The 23962-nt window shown below is 35.3% G+C and overlaps 1 protein-coding gene across 7 annotated transcripts in view; it reads right to left on the minus strand.

Moving 5' to 3' along the window:
• Positions 1 to 23962, minus strand: part of ADAMTS6 (ADAM metallopeptidase with thrombospondin type 1 motif 6) — a 259454-nt gene that overhangs the window by 33285 nt on the left and 202207 nt on the right. For 6 of the 7 annotated variants that reach the window (XM_019652413.1, XM_019652415.1, XM_019652414.1 and 3 more), the window contains 3 exons: positions 20778 to 20941; positions 20210 to 20348; positions 908 to 1037 (listed from right to left, as the gene is read on the minus strand). In XM_019652413.1, the coding sequence (XP_019507958.1) occupies positions 908 to 1037; positions 20210 to 20348; positions 20778 to 20941 (433 nt within the window). Of the gene's footprint in view, positions 1 to 907; positions 1038 to 19448; positions 19538 to 20209; positions 20349 to 20777; positions 20942 to 23962 lie in introns of all 7 variants that reach the window. The other variant, XR_002125140.1, reaches the window with a different exon arrangement.

A 23962-nucleotide genomic window follows, 5' to 3' on the forward strand; every position in this document is an offset into this window, starting at 1 on the left:
GGGGGGTGTCGGGGGAGATAATGGTTACTCTGAAACTGGAACAAAATGCCATTCACACATGTTCTGTGATGCGGTTGTCAAACAGGCAAAATCCCTACCCAGATCAGTATTTTCATGCACAACTCAGCAACTTTGTCTGTTTTCATATAACCAATGTCTTTTGCTCAGTCAAGAAGCCTTTGTGTTCTTACAGATGATAACATGTGGTTCACTTATAGCAGGTCTCATAGTTCAAAATTTTAATTCTTTAAGTCATAACTAGGATGAATTGACTCTTTGCTTGTCCCTCCCTTCACAGTAAGCTGTAACTGCTACATTAATCAACAAAAAGAGACTGAAGTCAACCTCTATGCCTGTGCCCGACCCTCAGAAGGTATGACAGAACTTTAAAGTGGGTGAGCAAGGTAAAACACTGAGATTCCATGATAGGACATTTCTAAACCACTTTAAAAGTCTTTAGGCCTTTAGGATAAACACCTGAAAAAGACAGGATTGCACACAAATCTACTATATTTTACTTAATCTAAGATACCATTATTTTATGTATAATTAAGAAAAAAATAATACTGATTATTATTGTAAGACAGTCAGTTGCAAGATGAACCCCAATGTGAGAGATGTTAAAGTATGAAAAGGTGGGTGCCAGAGGATGGGTGAAATAGGATGCTTTCCAGCATTGCACCCGGATCACCCTACTGAAGTTCCTGCTTTAAAGGAGTTACATGAAACCTATGGATAAATAGGAATCTTTGCTCAATGAAAGGGACATCAAAATGCCATCCTCTGTGATGTTTTATCCCCTTTTCTTAGTTTAATTTATTCATATCATATGAATATGTTTCCATATGTGAATATCTAATGTTTTTCTCTTTGGAGAAAATAATACCCACTTCTTTCTCTTACTTACTCAGGTGGGCAGGGCTCAGTGTTGCAGGTTCTTTGATTTTCAGGTGGCTTACTGTCAGGGTCACAGTAATTGTTCTGGACAATGGAGTTGTCATCCAACCTTTTACAGACCACCTCTTGTCTCTGGACACCTTGAGAAAAGGAGAACATCGTTAATCGAAGAGTTGTTTACCTTCCGGTAAGTTAGGTCTGCATAGCTTTCCTCTGTGGGAATCAACCTCAGTGGATCGCTGCTGTCTTATCTGTTCCAGAAACACTTGACTGCTTCTCTAAAAAGGAGAGAAGTCCTGGTCATCATACTGCAAATTTAGGCAAAATCATTGTTCTCGTATTTAGAAACAACTGTTTTCAAGTTCGGAAAAGAAACTATTGGCAATTTTAAACAATTAGTATTCCCATTAGAATAATCTTCTTCATGCTTTCCTTAAAAAAAATAATCAAACCTTCATTTCCCCCAAATATCATCAGATAAAATGTATTAATATCCATTTCAATGCAAAACAATGGTTGTATATTTATTTAAAAACAAAACAATAGGAACAAATTTACTTTTTGATATTTTGTAGGACAAATCCCATTAATTTAATCTTTGTTAGGAACACATCACATTCAGACATTCCATTTTTTTCTCCCGCTTGTAGACTTATATCTCTAACAGCCCACAAAGTCTAGAATTCAAAGATTGCAGTTAAGATCTTTTGGGCTACAACCCATTAGTCTATTTGCTTTAACAGAAATGGTCCCCTGTTCATTACACATTGTCAAGCAGACTATGTGTATACATATATATATATATATATATATATATTCCATAAAACATTAGCTTATAAATTACTTATTCTTAAAAATTCTTAAAAATGTTTGCCACAGCTAAAAACATTCTCATTATAAAACTTGTCAAATTCTAAATATATATTTATTATTTATTGCCAAAGACATCCACCACAACTTGCTCACATTTCACAAAACACAAGCACACACACAAACACTCTTATTTGCAAACATCCCTGGTGTATAGACTTTATGTAAACTCATTTTCTCTTTAGTGTCGAGGAATCAAAAGAAGCAAAGATAAGTATATCAAGATGTCAGAGAAAAAGTCAAACTATAAGACAATGCCAAGTGTTTCAGATCATATAGAGGTAGCAGGCTACTCTTGGGGTTGGAGTCAAAGCACAGACTGAGCTATTCCCCTACTCACCAACCCATCTCAATAACCAGGAAGGCTACATTACCAGAAAGAGTTGTGAAAGTAGCATTAGCAGTACCTAGGAAACCATGGCTCCACACCTAGCTTGTGCCACACAAACCTTCAGGTTTTGTTTTGTTTTGTTTTGAGTTGCTTTTAATAGTACCCTGAAGAAAAGAGTGCGATCTCAAATTAGGAAAATCAGTGTGAAACAGGATCATTTACAATAGTAAAGAAAATTGTCATCTAAAGAGATGGACACCAACTGCTTTCCCCAAAGTTCCGAAAGAGTCACAGAAATTCTGAGTGCCTCAGTCATCATGTTTTACACCCTTTTAACTAAGCTTGTTGAATTGAAAGCTAGGAAATCTATTCCCTTGGTAGGGAAGCCATTACGTCCTGTAGGCTCCATGAAGGTGGAGATCAGTTGAAGAAGGTATATTTTATTACTTGCGTGAGTGACACAAGGCTCTCACTAATGATCTTCAACAACTCTTTAGGTTTTCCTGAATTTAGGGGTTTAAAACAGAGCCAAATGACTTACTAGCAAAAGGTCTTCGAGTTTGCGTTATATTCACTCCCTCCCAACCCCTAGAAAAGGCCAAACATCTCAGTTTATGCGACAACAGTTTGGAACTTTTTAACTATTAAACTTTAGATTTTTGAGGGAAGAATGATTCACATCAGGCATAGCTGAGATCCATTCACAGATGTTCCACAATATTCATCAGATATCTCCCCATTGTGTCATTCCAGTGGGCAGATAACTAAGTCCATGTGATCTACCTAGAGAAAAATCTCTACCATTAATCATAGGATTCAAGTCTCAACTGCCACAGTGGCTCAGAATATCCATCCACCTGGGTTCAATATTAGGGAGAGCAGGGGATTATTTTTATTGGTCAGCATAGCTCTTTTTATTTTAAGTCATTCAAATGTGATTATACTTGGAGAGAAAAGACTCAAACCACCCACTTACATAAAAGACTTACAACTTTACCCAACTTTTATAAACATGTTTAATAATAAAAACAATGCGATTATACTTGCAACAAAAAGTTGGCATTCAGTTTAGTATCTTGCTTCTTTTTCATAAAATGATAAACATTTTCAAAACTAGAAAATGGAACCGATGTTGCTTTGTATCAGTGGCCGAAACATTAATTCAGTTTCTACAGGTTAAGGTAAAATTCTACTTCCTTTAAATTAACCCTAGAACTGTTGTTTGGTTATAATTACATTAGTTTTTAAAAGTAGCCTTTAATGTAAAAGCAAGGCCTCTGCAATTTGTATCACAGATATTAGTTATTAGAGGTGAGATTTATATTTCATTTTAAGATAAAGTCTAGCCCTGTATGTATCTTGAAGAAAATTAGCTATATAACATTTATTGTTAAAAATCTGAAAAATATACAAAACCACAAAGAACAAAATAAAAATTATCCACAATCTTATATCTTTGTTCTGGACCTTTATTTTTAAGGCTGTTTTTGCTCTTTGGTGGGATCCAGTAATTAGCTTAAAGTTACATAGTAAACTAACCAAAAATGCCAGCTAAATGTGGTTGGCAAATCATTCATTCAATCACTCATTCATTCATTCAACAGAGAATAGCTACTAAATACAAGGCACTGTGTTTATGAGAGACTGGGCTAAGTGCTAAGAATTATAAATTGACTTAATTTGTTTATGCCTCTCAGACTTCTTAAAAACTAGGAATTAGGGCATTTTGGGGTACATTTCAGTTTTAGAATTTTAGAATGCTTTTTTTATGAAGTAAAAATTAAAGTCCTTGAATACACAGCTGAATAAACAGTCTATATTTTATGAAGATGCATTTTTCTTCACATTCATCTTTTATTAATTTTCTTCTAAAATGCTATATTAGAGAGTGGTATTTCACACTCAGGAACTGACTATACCAGTAATCTATTCCAAATCTTCCTACAATAATGAACTATCTTCCTCCAACAGCATATAAATCTCCTTCCAACTTTTACCCCCACACTTGGCAGGTTTACTGGTTTTTGTGTGTTTTTTTCCTTTTAAATCAGTGGCAACAGGATAACTCTCTAAAGCAATGCACCTAATTGGACAGATTTTTAGACACATACTTTTGGAGTACAAAAAAAAATGCAGCTTTTAGCTTTAGAAAGTAGAAAACACAGATCAACTGGAAATAATCTAAACTAAGTCAACAAGAGAAGTGACTGAGTTTAGAATCTTTCTATGACCAAGCCTCTTTTACATGGCTTCTTTCAAAGTAATCTGTAAAACATTGCTAAGAAGTTGATTTAAACCCTGTCGGGAATAATTACATCCAGTTACACAAAGCCACTATGCTTTCAAATCTGAAGACTTACAGTTTATAACCAAAAACATAAAATGTCCACATGACCAGTCAGTATACGCCTAATAGAAAATAAATTCTAGTGGCTTTTAGTGTCCATATCCCTTGGAGATATGCAAATGTTTGGCAGAATTTAATTAGTCAAATTTAAAACTGCACTAATTGTATTTTATTCTTAAATACCTAAAGTTACTGGTATGCATACTCTCTACCTATTCTTTCGTTAAATGCAGCCCCTCTTCTATGCTTTAAAAAAAATGGTTTCATATTATAAAATTTAAGTATAAAGATGCCATTACCAATTCCTATCTACTTTAAACTCTCTAAAATGGGTATATCCTGTTTAGAAACTTTTGATTTGCATACCTTTAAAGAAACAAATATGATGGCTCTTAATGTGGAAATGTAACCCTTACTTTGTGTCTGGAAATTTAATATGATCAGATCTTAGATTTAATTTTCTGCCAGTAGTTAAAAGTTACAGATGACCTATTTGCCTACCAAGGGTCTTTTGAGAAAGAAGTGCCCAATTTGAACCACTACTCTAGCTACACATCCAGAAACGGCTTTTAACATTTTGAAGCATATGCCACAGAAAAATGAGCAAGAAGTCCACCAAGCTGTGAGTGAGTCCTAGATGGAACCTCTCATCTGCTGTGCTGACTCTGGGAGATGGTGATGGCGCATGGGAAGAACATAGGTCTTTGCTCAATAGCTACAGTCCTAGGGCCCATCCTGAGTCTGCACTTCACAGGCCACAGCTCCTGTTCATTTCTCACCTCCTTTTCAGCCCCTCCCCTACTCCCCTTGTAAGCTGCTTAATGTTCTCATGTCCTCTCTCTCTCTTTTTTCAGATAATGAAATAATTTTATATACATGGGTAACAATATTTGGCCATATATTGCTTTTCTTGGGGGCAGTTCACTGCTTCAAAAGTAGAGAGACTGCTCAATGCACAGAAGTTACGACGTGCATTTAACTCGAAATAGTGATTGTGTTAAACCAAGAAGGATGTGGGGAGGTGAAGGGCAGCAGGAAGACCTCCTAGGTCTTCTCAGATCTACTCATAAGACCCAACATTTCAGTCCTAGACCATTGACTTGGTAAGCGAGCAGTCTATAACCACATGTGAGTGAGTCAGTAAGGGAAAGAAAGGTATAAAAGTATCCTTGGGGTTGATGAGCTAACCAAAATCTAGATAATTTGAACTTAGTGGCATAGCACATTATATCACAGCACAGTTTTCTGAAGTGGAAGAAGGGGGAAAGAAGTTAGTAAGTCAGAGCTTATATGAAAAATGTGGTTGGTGGCTTGGGCAACAATTTGCTTAACCACCACAGCATCCAAAGTAGCTAGCAACCAAGACAATGCTATATAACCACAGTGTACAGAGCATATGGCCAGCTATATTAACTTGATCTAAATCTTCAGTGTAGATAGCATCCAAAGAACAACAAATGCCAGGAAAAAACTGTCTCTCTGCTCTGCCTCTCACTGGTGGAATCTGGCTATTGTGCTGTGTGATTATTGGCCAGTCACAAGCATTGACAGAGCAGAGCAAAGCCCATCTGCCTTGGATCTAACAGCTGGCATCCAGGGTACCAATCAACTTCACCCATATGCTTCCTCTTCTAATAAGCCTCCTGCTAGCTTTTATCTTTCAAAGGCTTTCTTTCTCTGCCTTTCCAGTGTCTTCCCTTCTGTCCTAGCAAAACTAGATGTCCCAAGGAAACAGGGCTAAGGAAAACGTGGCTCCAAAAATACTTAGTTTCCTAGAACAACGGTGTTTAGTGATGGCGATATAGGGTGGAGCATAAATACACTGCATTTATTTGAAATCACACCATCCCTGGAGGAATTTCTACTACTCATTAGATATGAACAGTAATCTCTTCCATGGAAACTATCTAATTTTATTTAACTCACTGAATTCAAACTATGTCTAAGACATGGTTTTTTCATTATCATAAGGGGGAAAATGAGTGAGACAGTGATGACCTCAATAAGATTACATTAAAATGAGGTGTGGATAAGGCAAGTATCACTACAATTCTATTATGGAAGCTACCTTATCTAATAAAATAATGAATTTCAGGTCTAATATTTTTAATTTTACAGCCCACATTTTGTTATACTGCTGTCTGATTTCTCTTTCCCCAATCTTTATTTGATCCTAAGAACTCTTTTCATGTTTATGATGTTATTCCTTTTCACTTTATCTTGTTACTATGCTTTTCCTTACTCCAACTTCTGTTATGTTTAGCTACCTCTTTTGAGTTCTAGGAAGTTTAGGTAAATTATCAAAGGCAAATTTTCATTCTCCTTTGTAAAATGAGACAATCAAGTTACAGACAACAGTTTAGTGGTTGCCAGAGGGTAACAATGGAGGGAGGGAGGGAGGTAGAAAAGGGTAAAAAGGGTCAAATATACGGTGATGAAAGGCAAACTGACTCTAGGTAGTGAACACACAATGCAATATATAGATGATGTATTATACAATTGTACACTTGAAACCTATATAGTTTTACTAACCAATGTCACCCCAATAAATTTAATAATTTTTTTAAAGATTAAAATAAATAAATAGGATTATTTTTTTAATTACATGATTTCTAATGTTTCTTCAGATCCATAATTCTATGAAAGTTATCTCTTCTTTTCTTCCTCCACAATTCAATTGCTCAATATAGATATATTTTTTCCTTCTATGTCTGCTTTCCCCCTGTACTCTACAGAATAATAAGTCTGGAAAACAGGCATTCATTAGATCTCATTTGGTTTTACAGTCTTGTTTCAGTGCTTGAATTCTTACCAGTGTGAGGTACAGATCAAGAGGGCCAAATATGTCAAGAGACAGAACACTAACTAGAAATAGGAAAATGTGAGAGGCAAATTTCCTAATATAAAGAATTAACTCAAATTATAATAAAAAGAATCTCCATGATCTTTAGTAGGAGCTTATTTGCTTTTGATACTTTATTAAAACTTTTTTAGAGGAAGAATGCTGAGAGTAAAAGAAAGTCATCACTCACTGTGATGAACTTATTACCAATAGTGAAGTTTTTCTTTAATTATATATAAAATCCTTTTCTTGGAACCAAAAAGTAAATATTTCACATTTGAGTTATAATAAGGACACAATCATAAACAAGCTACATAGCTTTTAAACTAAACTCGTGTTGTTCAAGTAAAAAAAAATAGGAATAGCAATATCATAAGGTCCTATAAAATCGGGATGATGATTCTTACCATTATAAAAAGCTTTATTTTTTCCAAAAGTATTTTATGCATGATATCTTGTAAAGATACATAATATTATGAATGTTAAAAGTGATATTTTGGACAGAATTTTTGTCAGGTGAAGCATAACCTGTGACACATAGAACATTAATACAATAAGGCACTCAAACTTTGGTTTTAGTCTTACTCAAGCTTTCTAGTGAGTGAATATATATCTAGGCCCTAATCACATTAGAGAAGAATATAAGCTCTAAACCAATAGAAATGAGATGAAAGAGGAAGGAAAACAGCACTAGCGGAAATGTTCTGGGCTAGCAGAGATTTCTTGCCTTCAGTTATAAATCTTAACTTTAGAGAAAATGCAAGTCACAACATGCAGGGGTAAACAGTAAAAAAATGTCAGGTACCAAACTAAACGTTCATATGTAAGACTTGTTAGAAAGTCTAGTTAAGACTAGTTATAATAGAAAGCTTAAATTATATTGAAAATACACAGGAGAATTTAAAGACTTTTTAAAAAGGGAAAACCATATGCTTAAGAAAAAAGATAAACGCAATCATTATGGACAAATAAATGAACCAGCGTATTAACTTCCAGAAGTGTGAACCAAACAAGAGTATGGTTTTATCTAGAGGTTACTTCTCTCAAGGGTATGTTACAAGAGCACCAAGCCAGGTGCAGCTGATGGCTACAGAGCATGTGTTTTTGGGAGTTGTGACGTTCACAGATGCCCTGCTATGATACCTGGTACAACTAATCCCATATGCTAAAGTGTACTCTTCCTTTCAACACTGAAAATGACTTGGAAAAAGCGGATGGTGAGAGAGTGAATAGGGGAATGCCATGGTCAATACAATGATAGACTATTGTCTAGTCTTACAAAAATTTTCTTTTTAAAAAACCAAAGAGAAAATTAGGGAGTAATAAATGAAGCTGCAATTCAAGTCACTTTTTACAAGGAACTTGTATTATTAAAAATATCACAATGATCTGTTTTATATCTAAGATTGGTATATACAGGAATCAAACATAAAAGAACCCTCATAATTTCAAACAACAGTACATTACAAAATCTCACACAAATATAAATTTCATTGGGAATTTTTCTTAAAAACTAATTACATAACTATGTTTCTTCAAAGGGGAATAAATGACAATGAGTAAAGGGTTTTTAATTTTTCAACCTAAAATTTCCATCAGTTATCTTTTATTTAACTTTTGGACTGTAATTCCTAAATCAAATGGAAGCAAATTTAATTATAAGATTCAACTTTATTATGTCTTTCACACTTAATTTCAGTCGGGTCTATTTTGAATCTTAAGAAACAACTGGAGTTTGTTTTCCTCTGCTCCATTTTGAGACTCCTCCACTTTGAGTTTTAATCACAGTTAAGTGTAGTTGTCCTTTATAAGCTGCACAAGTGTTAGTCATTATTATTGTTATTATATCTATAAAAGTCAAGTCTCAAAACCCTTCTTTGTTTGAAGCACATTCTGTTATTCACTAATAATGTGAATTGACCATTTTTAGTGATGTTAATGTGTTAGGCACTTAAAAACTAGCAAAGAAATTAAAAGGACATCTGTGAAAACAAAGCATTTGCCTCTGTTTTATCTGGTACTTCAAGAGCTGTTCTCTTTTAGTCAGGTACTAGTACTGGCGTAAAGATTGTATTCTATTTTCTTTAATAATTTATTTAAAAAACCAATTTTAAATTTGTTATTTTAGAATGAATGGACTTACTATACTTTTATGTGTACATTAGGTTTCTGTTGTATCATTCTTGGAAACAAAATATATAACATAAACATATAATGCTTCCATGGAAACAATGCAGAAATATCCAACTTTTTAAAGGAGATAAGATAATCTGCATGATAGATTCATTAAAATAAGTTGAAAAAATGTTATTAATAAATGGAATAGTGTAGATTATTACATAAATGTATTAGGTAATAAGTTGCAAAGAAAAATTTGCTATCAGGGGCTCTTTTAAATATATTGTTGCTTTTTTTCTTTCTCTTTTCTTTCTTTTTTTTTTTTTTTTGCTTTAATCACCCATCCATCTTAAACTGAACTAACAGAGACAGAGGAAGGAACATAACTGGGAGGACACATCAGAAGGAATGTTTAATATAGATATGAAGGAGAAAGTACACATTATTTAAGACCTCTAGTTCCTTAGCTGGAAGTGCAGAAGAGCCTCATTTTTAAACTCTGAACATCATCAGGACCCTGAATAAGGAGTTTATGTGCATTTTTTCCTCTTATAAAATGAAATTCAACATCTACTGAAAGGAAGTGAGATAACTAAGCTTTACCCAACTTTAATGACACTCATTTTACCCTACATGAAGAGTTCTCAAACTTTCTTGGTTCACAGCACCCTTAGTATCTCAGGAATTTTTTCACAGAAACTACTAGGTAGGAAAAAATAACTTAACAGTAATGATTTGTGTGGTATACAACCAAGGTCACTGTGTTTTCACTAAAAATGTATGATAGTCTGCAGTGCTTCTTTGAGTCTGTTGCAGTGTCCTGGTGCCCCCATGGTACAGTTTGAAAAATGTGGCTATAAATCAGGAGAATACAAAATAGTAATTGGAAAATGTAAAGCTTCTTAAAAATCTTTTGAAAAAGTAGAGACCAGTTCCAATATGTATGAGAATCCAGATGATTCAGGTGAAATCACAAAAAGTAAAATAAAAAGAATTTGTCTTAGAAGAAACACATAGAATATCTTTTAAGTTTATATGCTATTCACACACATGCACATGTACACACACACACATAAACACACACACAGCTTAAGATGACATTCAGGGAACACACAAAAAAAATTAATTAGGCTACGTAAATGTAAAAGAAAAAATAATGATAACATTTTAAGTGGTCAATAACAACTGATCAGGCACATTCTTGAATAACCCCATAGTATACGTAAGAAAAATCAGTGCTCTTTGATCTTTAAACAAAAATAAAGTTTTTGTTTAAATTTGTTTAAATCTAAAAATAAACATGCTTCCTTCCTCCTTCTCCTCAATCTAAGCATACCTGTAGCTTATCTTTTTTCCCCTGAGATGCTGAGCAATGAATGTTTAGCAGAGATGTCTCTTGGTAAGCAGAAACTTGACCAAATTGACATTAAAATTTTTTTTCCAATTACAGTTGACATTCAACATCATTTTATATTAGTTTCAGGTGTACAGCATAGTGGTTAGACATTTATATAATTTACGAAGTGATCCCCTGATAAGTCTAATACCCACCTGTCACTATACATAGTTATTACAATATTATGGACTAGATTCCCTATGCTGTACTTTACATCCTCGAGAGTATTTTGTAACTACCAATTTGTACTTCTTAATCCTTTCATCTTTTTCACTCAGCTCCCCAACCCCCCTCCCATCTGGCAACCATCAGTTTGTTCTCTGTATCTATGAGTCTGTTTCTGTTTTGTTTGTTCATTTATTTTGTTCTTTAGATTCCACATATAAGTGAGATCATATGGTACTTGTCTTTCTGACTTATTTCACTTTGCATAATACCCTCTAGGTCGATCTGTGTTGTCGCAAATGGTAAGATTTCATTTGTTTTTATGGCCAAGTAATATTCCATTGTGTATATGTAACACATCTTCTTTATATAATCGTCTATTGATGGGCATTTAGGTTGCTTCCACATCGTGGCTATTGTAAATAATGCTGCAATGAGCACAGAGAGGCATACATCATTTTGAATTAGTGTTTTGGATTTCTTTGGATAAATATCCAGAAGTGGAACTGTTGAGTCATAAGGTAGTTCTATTTTTAATTTTTTGAGGAACCTCTATACTGTTTTCCATAGTGACTGCACCAAGGTGCAATCCCACCAACAGTACATGAGGGCTCCCTTTTCTCCGCATCCTCACCAACACTTGTTGTTTGCTGATTTATTGATGATAGCCATTCTGATAGGTGTGAGGTGATATATCATTGTGGTTTTAATTTTGGTTTCTCTGATGATTAGTGACATTGAGCATCTTTTCATATGTCTATTGGCATCATATTTCTCCATTTTGAAGAAATGTCTATTCAGGTCTTCTGCCCATACTTTAATCGGACTGTTTCATTTTTTGGTGATACGCTGTATGAGTTCTTTATAAATTTTGGATATTAACCCCTTATTGAATGTATCATTGATGAATATCTTCTCCCTTTTAGTAGGTTGTCTTTATGTTTTGTTGATGGTTTCCTTTGTTGTGCAAAAAAAAATTAGTTTGATGTTGTCCCGTTTGTTTATTTTCTCTTTTGTTCCCCTTGCCTGAGGAGGTATATCCAAAAAAATATTTCAAAGGGCATTTTCAAAGAGTTTCCCACCTTGTTTTCTTCTAGGAGTTTCATGGTGTCAGGTCTCACATTTAAGTCTTTAATTCATTTTGAGTTTATTCTTGTATATGGTGTAAGAAAGTGGTCGTTTCATTTTTTTGCATGTATCTGTCCAGTTTTCCCAATACCATTTATTGAGGAGACTGTGTTTACTCCATGGTATATTCTTGCCTCCTTTGGCATAGATTAATTGAAAAAAACAAAAACCAAAAACCCACATAGGCATGGGTTTATTTCTGGGCTCTCTATTCTGTTCCACTGATCTATGTGTCTCTTTTTATGCCAGTACCGTGCTGTTTTGATTACTATAGCCTTGTAGTCTAGTTTAATATCAGGGGGCATGATACCTCCAACTTTATTCTTCTTTCTCAAGATTGCTGTGGCTATTTGAGGTCTTTTGGGGCTCCATATAAATTTCAGGATTATTTGTTCTAGTTCTGTGAAAAAGGTCATTGGTATTTTGATAGAGAATGCACTGAATCTATAGATACCTTTGGGTGGTACAGACAGTTTAACAATGTTAATTCTTACTATCCATGAGCACAGTATATACTTCCATTTATTTATAGCTTCTTCAATTTCTTTCTTCAATGTATTTTAATTTTCCAAGTAGAGGTCTTTAACTTCCTTGGTTAAATTTATTTCTAGATTTCTTTTTTTTTTAATGCAATTGTTGATAAGATTACTTTCTCTTTCTGATAGTTCATTATTGATATACAAAAATGCAACTGATTTGTGAATGTTAATTTTGTATCCTGCTACTTTACTGAATTCACTTATCAGTTCTAACAGTTTTTTGGTGGAATCTTTAGGGTTCTCTCTCTATATAGTATCATGTCATCTGCAAATAATGACAGTTTTCCTTTTCCTTTTCAATTTGGATGTCTTTTATTTTTCTTGTCTGATTGCTGTGGCTAGGACTTCTAATACTATATTGAGTAAAAGTGATGAAAGTGGACATCCTTGTCTTGTTACTAATCTTAAAGATTGTTGAGTATGATGTTAGCTGTGAGTTTGTTATATATGATCTTTATTATGTTGAGGTATGTTCTCTCTATTTCCAATTTGCGAAGAGTTTTTAATCACAAATGGATGCTGGATTTTTGTCAAATGCTTTTTCTGCATCTACTGATATGATGAAATGGTTTTTATCTGATTTTTGTTTATATGGTATATCACGTTAATTGATGTGCGATATTGAGCCAACTTTGCATCCCAGGAATAAATCAGACTTGATCATGGTATATGATCTTTCTAATGTATTGCTGAATTTGGTTTGCTAATATTTTGTTCAGGACTTTTGCATCTATGTTGATTAGAAATATTGGCCTATACTTTTCTTGTAATGTGTTTGTCTGTCTTTTGAATCAGGGTGATGCTGGCCTTGTAAAATGAGCTTGGGAGAATTATTTTTTTTGAATTATTTGAATTATTTTGAAATCATTTGAGAAGGATGGTACTAATTCTTCTTAGAATGTGTGGTAAAATTCATCTATGAATCCACCCAGTCCAGAGCTTTTGTTTTGGGGAGTTTTTTCATACTGATTTGATTTTGTTAGTAGTTATCAGTCTGTTCAGATTTTCTGTTTCTTCTTGACTCAGACTTGGAAGATTATGTCTCTAGGAATTTATCCATTTCTTGTAGATTGTCCAATTTGTTGGCATATAATTGTTCACAGTATTTTCTTATAATCCTTTGTAGTTTTATGTGTCAGTTGTCACTTCTCTTTCATTTCTGATTATATTTGAGTTCTGTCTCTCTCTCTCTCTCTCTTTTTTTTTTTTTTTGATGAGTCTGGTTAAAGGTTTTGCAATTTTGTTTATCTTTTCAAAGAACCAGCTCTTGGTTTCATTGATTTTTTTTTTGTACTGGTTTTTAAGACTCTATTTCATTGATTTTCACTTTGATCTTTATTGTTTCCTTCTTTCTACTCACTTTCAGATTTGTTTGCTGTTCTTTTTCTAGTCCCTTAGGCGTAAGGGTAGACTGTTTATTTGAGACGTTTCTTGTTTCTTGAGGTAGGCCTGCATTGCTGTGAATTTCCCTCTTAGGACTTCTTTCACTCTGTTGCATAGATTTTGAGTCATATTTTCATTTTCATTTGTCTCAAGGTATCTTTTGATTTCTTCCTTGATCTCAGTGTTAACTCATTCAGTATTTAGTAGCATGTTATTTAGTCTCCATGTGTTTGTGTGATTTCAGTTTTCAAATTGAGTTCTTTGGTATACAATTTTTGTACTTCTACACAAAGAGGAAGAAAGAAAACCCTAGAAAAAAACAATTTGGAGAAAGTAATCAGAAGTGTCAATAGAGTGGATTGCAGGACAAAGACTATATACATTTAGAGTATAAATTTAAAACTAATACATGCAGAATGAGTATGTATTTCTGACCTTTCTTTGAACCATGAAGAAAGCATCCTTAAGGTTTATTTAGTAACAGGACAGGTACAAAATTAAAGGCAACAGTACAGCATCAACTCTCAGTTAATTTGCTTTGGAGGGTTTGCTTTAAAGCCTAAGAGTTGTATTAAATAAGAGAAGGGGTTAGGGAGGCTGTGGGGGTACAAGGGAATAATTTAAATATTGGGAAATGAGGGTACATTCAGAAAGATAGGAAATTATCATGAATACTGCTGAATTTAACAAAAATTCATTCTACAACAACAAAAAACATTTTTGTAAAACAACAGAAGGGCTTCTCTGATTAGAACTATAAATCACAAAGAGAAAAAAATGTCTGTTTTCATTTTTCATAAATATTGAGTTAAAACAGTTCATATGCCTCTGATATTCTGACTTGTGGGTCTAAATTGAAGTTGGTTGCATATATAATCATTTACTCATTTTAGCTTCCTAGGTATCACAAAACTTGAAATTAAAATGAAGAGCTTTCAAAGTCTGTTTAGCACTATTTCACTTGATCTTAGCCAAAAGGCCAAGAAACGATATTTAGCACAATTTCAGTCAGTTTTAAAAGCATTAAATAGATGCTTATAAGTGATCTATCAGATAAATAAGAAAGCATGTAAATACACTGAACTACAAAAACAGCTTTTCAAAGGCATGTCTAAGCCAATGCCCACAGTAAACAAAATTATAAAATTGGCATTCTACCACCTTTTTCATTCCCTTGTCTGATGCCCTCTCTACTTTACCACCCCAGATAATTTTACCTAAATCTCATTAACTTTTGCATTCAACTAGTTGCCAATTAATAATAAAGATGTGAGCTAGTAATGCTCCCAGAGGTATTTGTATCCGAATGTAAATCATTTGAAGACTAACTAAACTTTCAATCAGCCTCAAAGGCAGTACTTCTCAACCCTAGCTGTGCATAAGAATTACCTAGGGAGCTTTTAAAAATCTGATGCCCAGGCCACACTCCTAAGGAATTAAATCAGAATCTCTGGGGGTGGGGCCTAAACATCAGAATTATTTAAAGTTCTCCAGGCAATTGCAATGTGCAGCCACAGTTGAGATCCACTGTCTTAGGGAAAGCATTTGAAAAAATGAAATTTCAAGCTAGTGAAAGAGATATTTTTCAATGGAGATATATATCATGTTACTCTGTTGAGGTTGCCAACTACTGAAAAAGCTCTGTTTAAGGTAAAGAACCATTTTTATTATGAGACAAACTGCTACATTTTAAAAATCACTAGACACTCAATTTCTAAGTCTTTATTTCAGCAAGTTACTTCACTCAAGTTTTACTTATAAAATAGGAGTAATAATAGCAATGACTACCAATCTCATGGTGCTGAGGATGATCAAATGAAGCAGGGCACCAGAAAGTATTTTATAAAATGTAAAATTTTATTTATTATTACACAGCTGAGCTGCAGAACCATTTATCATTAAAAAGACTAATTATAATGTGGATTACAACTGTAATATGGATTATTTCCTGAAATATTTGTCACTTTGTTAGTAAAGACTACCTTTATGAACTCTTAAGTGTCTAACCCAGTGATTCTCAAAGTATAGTTCCTCAAACAGTAGCACCAGCATCACGTGAAAACTTCTTGGAAATGCAAATTCTTGGAATCTACATCAGACCTACCAAACCAGACACTGGAGGCAGAACCTAGCAATCTTGTTTGAACAAGCTCTCCATGTAATTCTGATACACGCTAAAATTTGAGAACTACACATCGAACCAAACATAGTAAAAAGAGAGTATATATGACTAAAATCAAAGGATGAATATACAGTATTTGTTATTTGAATCTTTAGAAATCAGAGTGCAAAGGCACACTAGAATAAATTACTAGTACATTAAAAAAAACTCCCAAATCTTTGTATTTTAAAAAAATACAATTCTCACTATCCAGCCAAACCATCAATTAACACATTAATCATAAATATAATGGTAGTGTATAAAATTGGGAGCCAGATAAATTATAGAATATATAATACTTTGGATAAAAAATTAAAAAAAAAAGAAAAAGAAAAACTCTAGTAGGAGTAACAATGGTTTAGAAAATAGCGAAGTTTTAATTCACTGGGCTTGGGTTTCTCTCAGAGGAAGAGTCACAACTATATCTTAAAAATCACATTTATCCTGAAGACAACACCCCACAGCATTTCAATGTTCTTATTCAAGCTAAGGAAGTGTTTTATCACTGACTCAGAGAAAAGACCACAACTTGGACTGAATCACCAGCAATGTTTCCTACAGCATTAGATTTGTCATTGGGTCTGCTAAGCAACAACAACAAAAAAACAGTCCCAAAGCTTCCTCTCTTAAAAGATCTCATAAGAAAAAGTTATCACTGTTGCCTCCAACTACGAAGTCCAAAGTCTTCGTAGTTGACTTATTAATAAATTAACTCATTTATTAATGGCAATACAGTGATAGGTAAGAACACTGGAGAATCTTGTGAGGTTGCAATAGAAAGTTCTTTGAGATCTTTCTTGTTTTCTCTTTTTCCATTTTTAAAAGTTCTGGCAGCCTCAAGATACCTAGCACCACCCTGGAAAGATGAGAGTGAAGTATCCCAATTGAGAACTGACTTCAGTATCACCTTTAGTTACTTAATGAAAACTAGGTAGATTTGACTTTTTTTCTGGAAGATTCCATAAATAAATGAGGTTCCATTTACCATGACCAAGCGGATGACTCAGGTTCTCTCTTTGATCAAGATATCTGAGTCCTAAGGAATTTTACTTCCCTCAATCATTAGCTTCCTGTATTTAAATAACTTGGGGTTAAAAGTGGGGGTATTTGCAAGAAGAATAACTCCAATAATTGATAGCTGTACTCTGTGTCCTAGAAAATATTTTCCACCTATTCGAAAGAAAACAAAAGAGAGAAGCTTGGTTTTACTTATCCATGCTAATCAAAATTATACTGTCTCTCCCTGGCAATCCCTTTGCCCCACCTTCTAAGAAAAAATAGCAATTCTAAGCTCTCATTTTCCATACTGGAAAGAACTAGCACAAATATATAATTGCCAAAATTATTCATTCCTTTTGCTCATTCAGTCATCTACAAATATTTATTGTGTGCCTAGCATCTTCTAGACATTGTCATAGGTGCAAAATGAGTCTAGAGAGATGCACAGATTTCGGTGATGAGGACATGGATTTTATGTATCTAGGGTGCTAGGTTTCAGTTTCTCTGTCAACCAAGATGAGTGGTACTCAAACTCGCATGAGCATCAAAAGCACTGGGAGAGCTTGCTAACACAGCTTGCTGGGCCCTGCACAGAGACTTTCTAGTCTGTAGATGTGAGGCGCGAAGGGTCGAGCACAGTAGGATCTCTAACAAATTCTCAAGCGATGTTGATGCTGCTGGTCTAGGGACCACACTTTGAGAACCACTTACCAAGAAATGGGAGCTCTTCACACTACACCTGCCAGCTTTCAAGCACTGTACATCTGTCTCTCTTCCAAAGAAGGCAATGGCCCCATGAACGCTGTCATAATCACTCTTAACTGAGCACAATTCCAATTCCCAGAACCACCTCAAATATTTAGGGTCAGTGACTTCAGAAGAGAAGAAAGAGGTATAAACAGCAAGGAAGAGAAAATTCTCCTTCTGGGGGGTTTTCTTCCTCTTTTTCTTTCATTTTATCCCGTATCACAAGAAATCACTTTTCTATTATGGTTTCCCAGTACAAGTGTTATGGAAAAGAAAAACACTCATTTAGATTTTTTGTATTTCTTTACTTTAATAAAATCATTGTTTTTCTTCTAAATTCATTTCTCATAGCCCTTTTTCCCCCTTTTTTTGTTGGACTATCCCCTTTTTGAACAAAAAAATCATAGGGTTAGAAGGAACACTAAGAATTCACTTAATCCCTCCTTGGCCTCAGACAAGACTGTGTCTAAACCATTCCCAAATATAGCAATTTTCAGTACAAAGACGAACAGGCACTAAGAATTTTCCATTCAACATTCTGTCAAATACTTGAAGATACTAATACACTTTCCCTCAGCCTTCTCTTCACCAAGCTAATCAACCTCAACACTTAGACTTTCCTCATTAGATTTCCTAAACTTCAAATTATTTTTTCTTCTTCTTTAATAAGTCTATCTCACTTTACCTCAGGGCTGAATTATATATGTACTGTTATCAGGAAGACTTTTTTTGGTATGTGAAAAGGAGAAAGTTAACTTATAGGTTGAAGAAAATGAAATTTAATTGGAACAAAGAAATATCTATGTATAAATGCCACTAAAGAATAATACAATGGCATTCATTTGAACAATTAATTTTAAATATCCTTTATTTTATTAAGAGAAATAGTAATGCCCTACAGTTTTAAAAACTTTACATTACAAATCACCAGCCATTTCATGAATAAAATGGATGGGAATTAGAGAGCTTTTAAAATATGCCACAAATTATACATAACCATGTTTCATGACACTTCACATAGGAGAAAACATTATTATTATTCATTTATTTTTTGTTTTATTTTGTATGGTGTTCACTACTGAATTTACAGTTGTAGTTAATGATTTAACTCTATATGAGTCTAAAAGTATTGAGTCTATTATTTGATAATCATTTCTGTGAAAAAAATTTCTCTGATTTGAGCCTTGGGAATCACAGATATTTAGAGATTCACAGAGTATAGGACAAGATAGAACAAAGTCCATGTTAAATCATATGTTTTCAAGAAGTTTAGAAAGTAAACCTAGGTAATACATTGGAATATGGGGTAAAATGGGATAATTCATTTTATTTCAATTTCTCCCATTCTAAATATCACTAGTCAAAATACAATCTTTGCTTTCAGAATGGTGAGGTGCTTTAGTCTAGTCTAAGCCTGAGGGATAGGTTTCTTTCCTTGCCTATTGCTATTAAGGTGTACGGTGGAGGCGATGCATTTAGTCTCCAGAGAGAAGGAAGATGCTGCTTGCACAGCACTTCTACTCACCAGTCCATGCAGCAGCAAGGGTGTTGGCTTTGAAGGAAGCCAACTGTCCTGCTCTCCCAGCCAGAGGTAAAGAATTGCATTGGTGGCCACTAGAGGGAGGAGGATTAGGAATAGAGTAAATTGTGGGGAAAAGGCACCCATGAAAAACGCACATGGGACAACCAACACATCACCAACCACCGCCTAGCAGCTACCTTTCTGAGGGACTATCATGGGGGTGAGCAGACACCATTAACCCAGAGACCCAGACACCAGTAATTATTGTAGTATCCCAGTATACAGCCCCTTAACTTTGATGCCAGGAGAAGGGAGTTTGAATAGGATTGTGGGAAACACACAAGCACACAAATACAAACACACAAGCACACAGACATACATTCTCATCCCCCATTACAAGAAGTTGTATCTGTGTCGTCTGATTCTTGCTCATTTTCTTATTTAAAACTCTTGATGTTCTTTACCAAGAATGCGTTCACGAAAAGCAAACTGCCCACCTTCAAGATAGTCTTGGGAGAAGCACCAGCAGAGACACTCATTGTGCCAAGATGTATTTTACCAACAAATCTGTACAAATTACATGAGGTTAAAAACAAACGGAATATAGTATAATTAAAGCAAAGTTTCTTTTGCTAAATTACAGCTTGAAGCAAACCTGCAAGAAATGTTTCCAATTAGCTTCTTTAGCAAACACAAAGCATAGCTCAGAATATGTTTTGCTTTCCATCCTGCCCTCTGGGTGGGCTGCCTAGTGGGTGTCTTACCTCCAGCACAAGTAGATGAGCATTCTGACCACGGCTGATGATTCCAAGTAAAGCCAACTTCACTGTCTCCACTGCCGGTCCGAGTGATAGGAACGTTGAACTTATACCTAATTCCCAAATTCTGTTCTTGAAGCAGAACCTGCCATTGAAAACAACTGGTGAAGATAATTAAAATACAATGAGCCTTCATTCAGATAGTTATGATTTCTTTTGAAGAAGAAAATGTCACAGAGTAAGTCTTGTAGGAAATTTAGGATAATTTTCAGAACACATGCATTTATATTGAATTTTCTCTTTCCATTTTCATGGGTAATTTGGAGTCATTTCTCTCATATAACTTATTTGGTTATAAAAATGTTATTCAACCATGCATTGAAATGGTCAGACAGTCATATGGAAAGACTGCTATGGCCTTAACTTTACACAGATTTTATACTCTTGGGCAAACCATTTTACCTTCATTTACCTAATTTCACCACCTATAAAACAGAGATAATAAAGCCTGCCTCTTCATACCTCACAGGACAGATGACAAACAGTAGAAATGAAATGGCAAAGACACATTTACCATGACAATAAGATTTTCCGAGGTGGGGCCTAGAGCTTCCAAGGATTCTGGTTCGTCAGTTGGTCTCTTGTAGTGAAAAGCTGTGCCAGCAATATCAAACTTCCTAGGCCAATCAATAGTCCAGGCACCATTAATATAGTAATCATCCCCTTCAGATTTTAAAGCTATAAAAGAAAAGAAATCACAGTTCACCTAAAAATATGAAACTTCATTTACCACGATGTCACTGACTAATAATTGCACTGAAGTATACAATGAACATACATTTCCATTTGGAAATGGGATTTTTGACCATCTTCTTAAGTGCAAATTAAAATGGTAATTTTCCATGTGAATGTCAAGAATATATTAAGTATTTATAATATTATTAATAAAAAGAAATAAAATGTTTATCTGGAGAAATAAATATATGGAAGTAGCAAGAAAAATTATGACAAAAGGAATAACTAGGGATGGGGGAGGAGTAGGAAGTGACTTTCCTGTTCAAATATTAAAATAGTAGTTGTATGACTATGGGTTAGGGAGAACCTATGGTATTGACACACAGACAGTCAACAATGGAACTGAACAGATAGTTAAGAAATAAACCCAAGCATATACGGTAATTAGTATGTGACAAAGGAAGCATCTTAAGTTAGTATACATAATAAGAAATCAAATTAAGACAAAAGACTAGTCTTTTGGCAAAAACAAAAACAAACAAAGAAAAAACACTTTATAGATACTACAACTCCACTCTTAGGTACACATCCAAAAAAATTAAAATAGATACTCAAACAAATATTTGTACATACATATTCATAGTAGCAGTACTCCCAATAATTAACAGTGGACAACCCAAATGTTCATCAATGAATGAATGGATAAACAAGTTGTGGTATATACAATACAATAAAATATTATTCAGCCATAAAAAGAAATGAAGTGCTGATGCATGTTTCAATGATGATGAACCTCAAAAACATTATGCTAAGTGGAAAAGGCTAGACAGAAAGGTCACATACTGTAAGCTTCCAATTATATAAAATATCTGGAATAAGTAAATCCATCGAGAAAGAAAGCAGATTGGTTGTTGCCAGGGTCTGGGGGGTGGGAAGGGTGGCTGTTTAATAGACACAGGGTTCCTAATGGGGTAATGAAAATGTTTTGGAATGCACCAAATACCACTAAATTGTTCAATTAAAAATGGTTCAATTCTATGTTATGTGAATTTCACCTCAATAAAAATACATTTTAAAGAAAGAGAGGTTTCTGGTCAAGATGGTGTAGTGGGTAAATGCTATGCTTGCCTCTTCTCATGACTACATCAAAATTACAACTAAACTACAAAACAACCATCATTGAGAACTGCCTGAAGCCTAGCTGAACAGAAGTCCTATAACTAAGGACATACGGAAGAAGCCACCTTGAGACTGGTAGGAGGGGTGAAGACAAGGAACAGGTTGGTCCCACACCTGCATGTGGTGGTTAAAATCGGGAGGGATATATTGGCTGTGGAGGTGCAGCCTGGAGGAGAGCGGGGTCCCAGCCCCACACCAGGTTCCCCAGCCTGGGGTTCCAGTGCTGGGGAAAGAGGTTCCCACAACTTCCAGCTATGAAAAACAGTGGAGATTATGGATGAGTGAGACGGGAAGCTGCTGGAGTTACAGGATTTCCTTTTAAAGGGCCTGCACACAGACTTACTTGCTGATGAACTCACTCACTCTGAGTTCCAGCACTGGGGCAGCATGAAAACTACCAGCGACATACAACTGAACTGTCTGGCTAAGGGTGAGGGCTGGAGGGGCAGCTTTCTGCCAGACAGAAAAGCTTGCAGAATCTATTATTTCTTTGTTGAGTCCTCCCCACATTCAGTGTGTAGACGCAGGCAGCTGCCATATCTGAGTCTCCATTAAACTCGCTAACAATATTCGCTCAACCTTGGTGATTTCCTGAGACCCAGCCCCACCCAACTTGTGGGCCCACCCAAGTAATTTCTAGCGGATTTTCCATCCAAATGGCCTGTCTTGGCTCAAGGTGCGATCTTTCATAAAATATCTCAAAGGTTCACAAAGCCCAAATAAGCAGTGTCTTGCCTTGGTGGGTCCCATACCTCTTGCAGAGCAGCCCCAAGTCTGGCACTATTGCCAGTGACCTCAATTGGAAGCTTGGCCTCTCGAGGCACCTCCTGGCTCAGTATGGGTGGCTGCCATCTGTGGATTGCTTTGTGACTCATGCCAGTGACCCTCGGCAGGGCACAGGCTGCAGCTGATCTTGGTCTGCAGCAGGGACCTCCCAGGAGCTCCAAGGCTGGCACACCCAGTGGCCAGCTTTGGACCCATCTGGAGCATCACCCAGATGCCTCGGTGGATGACACACCCCAAAGGCAGCTGAGCAGGCACCAAAGCTCTGCTAAAGCAAATCCTGCTCCATAGGGTCAGCTCCTGAATAACAGCTCCTCCACTGTAGTTATGGCCAGTCCTCACTACCAACTAGCCGGAGGGTCAATCCCTCCCTATGGTGAGCAAACAACAACCAATACTCAATTACAACAGGAGGGAACAACAGCCCACACATGGGACACACCTGGAGCACCTACCTCAGGTGACCAGGGAGACTGCACCACTGGGCCCTACCAGACACAAGGCCAGTCTACTAAGTTCAAGAGAGAAAGCAGCTTTATCGAATAGATAGAAACAAACACAGGGAAGAAGCCAAATAGGGAGACAGAAATATATCCCAAATAAAAGAAGAGAACAAAGGTAAAAAAAAACAAAGAAAACCTCAACAAAATGGAAACAAGCAATCTACTAGATGCAGAGCTCAAAACATTGGTTATAAGGGATCTCAAGGGAAACTTCAACAAAGAGATAGGAAATATAAAAATGGAGAGATAAAAGATAAAAAAAGAACTAGTGAGAAATGAAGAATACAATAATTGAAATAAAGACTACATTAGAGGGACTTGATACATTAGATGAGGCAGAGGATTGAATCAGTGATTTAGAAGTTAAGTTAGCAGAAAACACCCAATCAGAGCTGAAAGAAAAAAAGGATAAAAAAATAAGGAGAGTTTAATGGGTCTCTGAGACAATGTCAAGAGTACCAACATTCGCATCATTGGGGTACCAGAAAGAGAAGAAAGAAAGCAAGGAATTGAAAACTTATTTGAAGAAATAATGACAGAAAACTTCCCTAACCTGGAG

This window comes from Hipposideros armiger, unplaced genomic scaffold, assembly GCF_001890085.2.
Source record: "Hipposideros armiger isolate ML-2016 unplaced genomic scaffold, ASM189008v1 scaffold_179, whole genome shotgun sequence".
Lineage (NCBI taxonomy): Eukaryota > Metazoa > Chordata > Mammalia > Chiroptera > Hipposideridae > Hipposideros > Hipposideros armiger.